The sequence below is a fragment of the Oncorhynchus gorbuscha genome, unplaced genomic scaffold (assembly GCF_021184085.1).
Source record: "Oncorhynchus gorbuscha isolate QuinsamMale2020 ecotype Even-year unplaced genomic scaffold, OgorEven_v1.0 Un_scaffold_800, whole genome shotgun sequence".
Lineage (NCBI taxonomy): Eukaryota > Metazoa > Chordata > Actinopteri > Salmoniformes > Salmonidae > Oncorhynchus > Oncorhynchus gorbuscha.
Window position 1 is genome coordinate 205,259 of NW_025745815.1, and position 8,402 is coordinate 213,660.

Below are 8,402 nucleotides of genomic sequence, written 5' to 3' on the forward strand. Positions count from 1 at the left end.
TACAGTATAGTCCATCCTTATAGAAGGACTGAGCTAGTAGCAGACACCCATGTTACATGTTCTGTGTGTACAGTATAGTCCATCCTTATAGAAGGACTGAGCTAGTAGCAGACACCCATGTTACATGTTCTGTGTGTACAGTATAGTCCATCCTTATAGAAGGACTGAGCTAGTAGCAGACACCCATGTTACATGTTCTGTGTGTACAGTATAGTCCATCCTTATAGAAGGACTGAGCTAGTAGCAGACACCCATGTTACATGTTCTGTGTGTACAGTATAGTCCATCCTTATAGAAGGACTGAGCTAGTAGCAGACACCCATGTTACATGTTCTGTGTGTACAGTATAGTCCATCCTTATAGAAGGACTGAGCTGTTGTTACATGTTCTGTGTGTACAGTATAGTCCATCCTTATAGAAGGACTGAGCTAGTAGCAGACACCCATGTTACATGTTCTGTGTGTACAGTATAGTCCATCCTTATAGAAGGACTGAGCTAGTAGCAGACACCCATGTTACATGTTCTGTGTGTACAGTATAGTCCATCCTTATAGAAGGACTGAGCTAGTAGCAGACACCCATGTTACATGTTCTGTGTGTACAGTATAGTCCATCCTTATAGAAGGACTGAGCTAGTAGCAGACACCCATGTTACATGTTCTGTGTGTACAGTATAGTCCATCCTTATAGAAGGACTGAGCTAGTAGCAGACACCCATGTTACATGTTCTGTGTGTACAGTATAGTCCATCCTTATAGGACTGAGCTAGTAGCAGACACCCATGTTACATGTTCTGTGTGTACAGTATAGTCCATCCTTATAGAAGGACTGAGCTAGTAGCAGACACCCATGTTACATGTTCTGTGTGTACAGTATAGTCCATCCTTATAGAAGGACTGAGCTAGTAGCAGACACCCATGTTACATGTTCTGTGTGTACAGTATAGTCCATCCTTATAGAAGGACTGAGCTAGTAGCAGACACCCATGTTACATGTTCTGTGTGTACAGTATAGTCCATCCTTATAGAAGGACTGAGCTAGTAGCAGACACCCATGTTACATGTTCTGTGTGTACAGTATAGTCCATCCTTATAGAAGGACTGAGCTAGTAGCAGACACCCATGTTACATGTTCTGTGTGTACAGTATAGTCCATCCTTATAGAAGGACTGAGCTAGTAGCAGACACCCATGTTACATGTTCTGTGTGTACAGTATAGTCCATCCTTATAGAAGGACTGAGCTAGTAGCAGACACCCATGTTACATGTTCTGTGTGTACAGTATAGTCCATCCTTATAGAAGGACTGAGCTAGTAGCAGACACCCATGTTACATGTTCTGTGTGTACAGTATAGTCCATCCTTATAGAAGGACTGAGCTAGTAGCAGACACCCATGTTACATGTTCTGTGTGTACAGTATAGTCCATCCTTATAGAAGGACTGAGCTAGTAGCAGACACTCATGTTACATGTTCTGTGTGTATAGTATAGTCCATCCTTATAGAAGGACTGAGCTAGTAGCAGACACCCATGTTACATGTTCTGTGTGTACAGTATAGTCCATCCTTATAGAAGGACTGAGCTAGTAGCAGACACCCATGTTACATGTTCTGTGTGTACAGTATAGTCCATCCTTATAGAAGGACTGAGCTAGTAGCAGACACCCATGTTACATGTTCTGTGTGTACAGTATAGTCCATCCTTATAGAAGGACTGAGCTAGTAGCAGACACTCATGTTACATGTTCTGTGTGTACAGTATAGTCCATCCTTATAGAAGGACTGAGCTAGTAGCAGACACCCATGTTACATGTTCTGTGTGTACAGTATAGTCCATCCTTATAGAAGGACTGAGCTAGTAGCAGACACTCATGTTACATGTTCTGTGTGTACAGTATAGTCCATCCTTATAGAAGGACTGAGCTAGTAGCAGACACCCATGTTACATGGTCCTGTAGCTCAGTTGGTAGAGCATGGCGCTTGTAACGCCAGGGTAGTGGGTTCAGTACCCATACTTAGAATGTATGCACACATGACTGTAAGTCCATCCTTATAAAAGGACTGGCATAGTATATTATTATATATTACATGTTCTGTGTGTACAGTATAGTCCATCCTTATAGAAGGACTGAGCTAGTAGCAGACACCCATGTTACATGTTCTGTGTGTACAGTATAGTCCATCCTTATAGAAGGACTGAGCTAGTAGCAGACACTCATGTTACATGTTCTGTGTGTACAGTATAGTCCATCCTTATAGAAGACTGAGCTAGTAGCAGACACCCATGTTACATGTTCTGTGTGTACAGTATAGTCCATCCTTATAGAAGGACTGAGCTAGTAGCAGACACCCATGTTACATGTTCTGTGTGTACAGTATAGTCCATCATTTATAGATCCACTAGTTTATACAGACACCAGCATGTTAAATGTTCTGTGTGTACAGTATAGTCCATCCTTACTAGACTGAGCTATAGTCTAACACCCATGTTATATGTTCTGTGTCTACAGTATCTTGTCTTCTCAGTTGAAGTTTACATACACCTTAGTCAAATACATTTAAACCAGTTTTCACATGTTCTGTGTGAAAGTATTCCATCCTTATAGAAGGTCAGTTAGGATCACCCTGTTGACATGTCAGAATAATAATATAGTCCATCATTTATAGATCCAGGTTTATACATACATACCAGCTTCTTAGTATACCATGATATAGAGGTAGATACTGAACTTTATAGTCTAATATATATATTAGACTTTATATGGTTCTCTATACCAGGTCATGTGTCTTCTCAGTCATGTTGACACTGGTCTACTACCAGTCATTTCTTCTCAGTCATGTTGACATTCTAATACCAGGTCAAAATGTCTTCTCAGTCAGTTGACACTGGTCTCACCAGGTCATTGTCTTTCAGTCATGTGAAATGTCTGGTCTACTACCAGGTCATGTTCTTTTCATCATGTTGACACTGGTCTACTACCAGGTCACATGTCTTCAATCAGTCATGTTGACACTGGTCTACTACCAGGTCACGTTTCTTCTGTTTTGTCACTTCTACTACCAGTCATGTGTCTTCTCAGTCATGTTGACACTGGTCTACTACCAGGTCATGTGTCTTCTCAGTCATGATGACACTGGTCTACTACCAGGTCATGTGTCTTCTCAGTCATGTTGACACTGACACTGGTCTACTACCAGGTCATGTGTCTTCTCAGTCATGTTGACACTGGTCTACTACCAGGTCATGTGTCATACTACCTTTGCTTTAATGTTTTGTTATTCTGATTAATATTGTTGTTGTAGTTGTTGTTAATGGTAATCCCATGTCCACTACTACTATTATTATTGCTGTTGGTCCCACCATTTATTTATATATAAATATATATTTTATATATGTATAAATATATAAAATATAGATTTCTATTTTTTAGCATATGTATACTTTGACAATGTAAGTAATAATGAACTTGCCATGTCAATAAAGTCAATTGAATTGAGAGAGAGCCAGAGAGACAGAGACGGAGAGAGACACACTGAGATTGACAAAAGCTACTTTGTTAATAAAGTTATTTAGTCGAACTACAACTCGTGTGTGGCGCAATGCATTGTGGGTAGGTCAGTAACAGAGAGTGGAGGACGCCATGTGCTATTGAGGGAGAAGGACCAGGACTGACAAGCAACGCTGTGACTCTGTGAATTGGAAATATCTGGAGGAGATCCGGGGGCACAAATAATAAACATGTACTGCACAAGACATTGCATTCGGACCGCATTGCGAATCGCCGCAAAGACGCATCGGTAAGCGGGTGTCATAACCGGGGATCGTTGCCGCTTTGTGTTAATTCTAGAACAGTGGGACACAGGAGCTCGATGGTTTGCTAACGCTAAACGCGTCAAGGGCAGAGAATTGCCAGCTAATTTGCCATGCATTAACCATTTATGTGCCCCAAATAGTCGGAATCACATAGACTTATGAACATAATAACCCTGGGCTCATTCATTTGCTTTGTGAAGAACGGATTTTATGATCAGCCGGCTAGCTAGACAACCGCAATGCCACCTAATTCCTCGTTAGCTAGCTAGTGAGGAGCAATCTTGCAGCCAAATGGTTTAATCCATCACAATGTGTTGTAAAACCAGCTAACTAACTTGTAATCTAGAGCGAGTCGGCTCAGCGGTAAATAACGTTAGCCAGTTCCACGGACCTAATGCACCTCGTTCCTTCCTTATGAGACGTGCCAGTCAAGGTCATGTGTTTCTGGTATGGCATTTGTGTTTAACTTTGACAAATGGTTGTCATATCCTGTACCTTGCTAGAGCTTCTCTCCCGGTTCTGATTGGTGATTTGAATAGATTTTCACCATTGTGTATAATGATCCTGTCAACGTTACCGTGGCAGTTGTACAACTGATTCAGAGGGGTTGGGTTAAATGCGGATGACACATTTTGGTTGAATGCATTCAGTTGTGTAACTGACTAAGTATTCCCTTTCCCAATTGAACCAAGTGGAAAATTAGGATGAGAAATAGCTGCTAACTAGCTACTGCGATATTACAAACTGGTGGATTTGAAGAATCTTTGAGAGATCTGTGACAACAATGAATCAGTCATTCCCTTAGGCCTAGAGGGTTTTACAGATGGGACTCAAAAGGCCCCTAAAGTCACATCCAGGAGCCTAAATCTAATTCATTAGTGCATAGTTGGAAATTAATTTGCACCAAAACTGTCAATTTAAACCAAACTATTTTAGGTTGCACGCTCTACAGAGGAAACACTGGATTGAATGTAGAGGTCGACCGATTATGATTTTTCATTGGAGGACCAAAGGAAGCCGATGCCAATTAATCAGCTAATAGTGACAATTACAACAACATTGAATGAACACTTTTTTTAAATGTTAACTTAATTACATAAAAAAATCAATTTAGCCTCAAATAAATAATGAAACCTGTTCAATTTGGTTTTGTTTAAATAATGCAAAAACAAAGTGTTGGAGAAGAAAGTAAAAGTGCAATATGTGCCATGTAAGAAAGCTAACGTTTAAGTTCTTTGCTCAGAACATGAGAACATATGAAAGCTGGTGGTTCCTTTTAACATGAGTCTTCAATATTCCCAGGTAAGAAGTTTTAGGTTGTAGTTATTATAGGAATTATAGGACTATTTCTCTCTATACCATTTGTATTTCATATACCTTTGACTATTGTATATTCTTATAGGCACTATAGTATTGCCAGCCTCATCTCGGGAGTTGATAGACTTGAAGTCATAAACCGCTCAATGCTTGAAGCACAGCGAAGAGCTGCTGGCAAACGCAGGAAAGTTTGAATGAATGCTTACGAGCCTGCTGCTGCCTACCACCACTCAGTCAATCAGACTGCTGCTGCCTACCACCACTCAGTCAGACTGCTGCTGCCTACCACCACTCAGTCAGACTGCTCTATCAAATATCAAATCATAGACTTAATTATAATTAACACACAGAAATATGATCCTTAGGTCATTAATTTGGTCAAATCCGGAAACTCCTTTAGAAAACAGAACGTTTATTCTTTCAGTGAAATACGGACCCGTTCTGGCAACGGGGCATCCTTCAGTCTAAATATTGCTGTTACATTGAACAACCTTCAATGTCTTGTCATAATTATCTACAATTCTGGAAAACTTTGTTATGAAGAAATGGTCTTCACACAGTTTGCAACGAGCCAGGCGGCCCAAACTGCTGCATATACCCTGACTGTTGCACAGAACGCAAGAGAAGTGACACAATTTCCTTGAGTTTAAAAAAATTCATGTTAGCAGGCTATATTAACTAAATATGCAGGTTTAAAAATATATACTTGTGTATTGATTTTAAAGAAAGACATTGATGTTTATGGTTAGGTACATTGGTGCAACGACAGTGCTTTTTCGGCGAATGCGCTTGTTAAATCATCACCCGTTTGGCGAAGTAGGCTGTGATTCGATGAAACATTAACAGGCACCGCATCGATTATATGTAACGCAGGATAAGCTAGTTACTAGTAATATCATCAACCGTGTGGAGTTAACTATTGATCATGTTAAGATAGATGCTAGCTAGCAATGCCAGCTAGCAACTTACCTTGCATCTCAGTGCAAGAGGCGTCACTGCAGTCCCTGGTTCGACTCCAGGCTGCATCACATCCGACCGTGATTGGGGAGTCCCATAGGGCGGCGACACAATTGGCCCAGCGTTGTCTGAGTGAATAAGAATGTGTTCTTACCTGACCTGCCTAGTTAAATAAAATAATACAATAACTGTGTGATTTGTTTCCCCAGGCAGGAGCTCCAGACACCAACGTCATGTGCCCTCCGAACACTCTGGACCAGCCCAGCCAGCCTTTCTGCTGTCATCGCCGCCCCCCCTCTGGATGGAGCCCCCAAACAGTACCCCCCCAAAATCACCCAGCTGGTACACGACATCACCAGCCTCACCTTGTTAGAGGTGTCAGACCTCAATGAGCTCCTCAAGGTATGGAACTGGAACATGTAGACTGTGTAGATTAACATGAGAAGACGTGGGCATCTGAGTCATTTAGCAGACGCTCGTATCCAGTGCCACACAGTCAATGCCATAAATTATAGCACATTGTCCTATATACATAGTTCTAGTATCTACCTCTATACCATGGTATCTATATATACACTGCTTAACAAAAATAAAGGGAACAATTAAACAACACAATGTAACTCCAAGTGAATCACACTTCTGTGAAATCAAACTGTCCACTTAGGAAGCAACACTGATTGACAATAAATTTCACATGCTGTTGTGCAAATGGAATAGACAACAGGTGGAAATTATAAGCTACCTGCCGCCCCTACACTCTAACCACTAGTCTACCTGCCGCCCCTACACTCTAACCACTAGGCTACCTGCCGCCCCTACACTCTAACCACTCGGCTACCTGCCGCCCCTACACTCTAACCACTAGGCTACCTGCCGCCCCTACACTCTAACCACTAGGCTACCTGCCGCCCCTACACTCTAACCACTAGTCTACCTGCCGCCCCTACACTCTAACCACTAGGCTACCTGCCGCCCCTACACTCTAACCACTAGTCTACCTGCCGCCCCTACACTCTAACCACTAGGCTACCTGCCACCTCTACACTCTAACCACTAGGCTACCTGCCGCCCCTACACTCTAACCACTAGGCTACCTGCCGCCCTACACTCTAACCACTAGGCTACCTGCCGCCCCACACTCTAACCACTAGGCTACCTGCCGCCCCTACACTAACCAGGCTACCTGCCCCTACACTCTAACCACTAGACTACCTGCCGCCCTACACTCTAACCACTAGGCTACCTGCCACCCCTACACTCTAACCACTAGGCTACCTGCCACCCCTACACTCTAACCACTAGGCTACCTGCCACCTCTACACTCTAACCACTAGACTACCTGCCACCTCTACACTCTAACCACTAGACTACCTGCCACCTCTACACTCTAACCACTAGACTACCTGCCACCTCTACACTCTAACCACTAGGCTACCTGCCGCCCCTACACTCTAACCACTAGGCTACCTGCCGCCCCTACACTCTAACCACTAGGCTACCTGCCGCCCCTACACTCTAACCACTAGGCTACCTGCCACCCCTACACTCTAACCACTAGACTACCTGCCGCCCCTACACTCTAACCACTAGACTACATGCCGCCCCTACACTCTAACCACTAGGCTACCTGCCACCTACACTAACCACTAGGCTACCTGCCACCCCTACACTCTAACCACTAGACTACCTGCCGCCCCTACACTCTAACCACTAGACTACCTGCCGCCCCTACACTCTAACCACTAGACTACCTGCCACCTCTACACTCTAACCACTAGGCTACCTGCCGCCCCTACACTCTAACCACTAGGCTACCTGCCGCCTCTACACTCTAACCACTAGGCACTAACCACCAGGCTACCTGCCGCCCCTACACTCTAACCACTAGGCTACCTGCCGCCCCTACACTCTAACCACTAGGCTACCTGCCGCCTCTACACTCTAACCACTAGGCTACCTGCCGCCCCTACACTCTAACCACTAGTCTACCTGCCGCCCCTACACTCTAACCACTAGGCTACCTGCCGCCCCTACACTCTAACCACTAGTCTACCTGCCGCCCCTACACTCTAACCACTAGTCTACCTGCCGCCCTACACTCTAACCACTAGACTACCTGCCGCCTCTACACTCTAACCACTAGTCTACCTGCCGCCCCTACACTCTAACCACTAGACTACCTGCCACCTCTACACTCTAACCACTAGTCTACCTGCCACCTCTACACTCTAACCACTAGTCTACCTGCCGCCCCTACACTCTAACCACTAGTCTACCTGCCACCTCTACACTCTAACCACTAGACTACCTGCCGCC

General features: G+C 43.8%; 1 protein-coding gene across 1 annotated transcript; it reads left to right on the forward strand.

Moving 5' to 3' along the window:
- The first annotated feature begins 3,589 nt into the window (after positions 1-3,589).
- On the forward strand, positions 3,590-6,524 carry LOC124020285 (39S ribosomal protein L12, mitochondrial-like). Its single transcript, XM_046335641.1, has 2 exons — positions 3,590-3,796; positions 6,296-6,524. The coding sequence occupies exons 1-2, from the start codon at positions 3,738-3,740 to the stop codon at positions 6,507-6,509; spliced, it is 273 nt and encodes a 90-aa protein (XP_046191597.1). The 5' UTR covers positions 3,590-3,737; the 3' UTR covers positions 6,510-6,524.
- Positions 6,525-8,402: the final 1,878 nt, after the last annotated feature.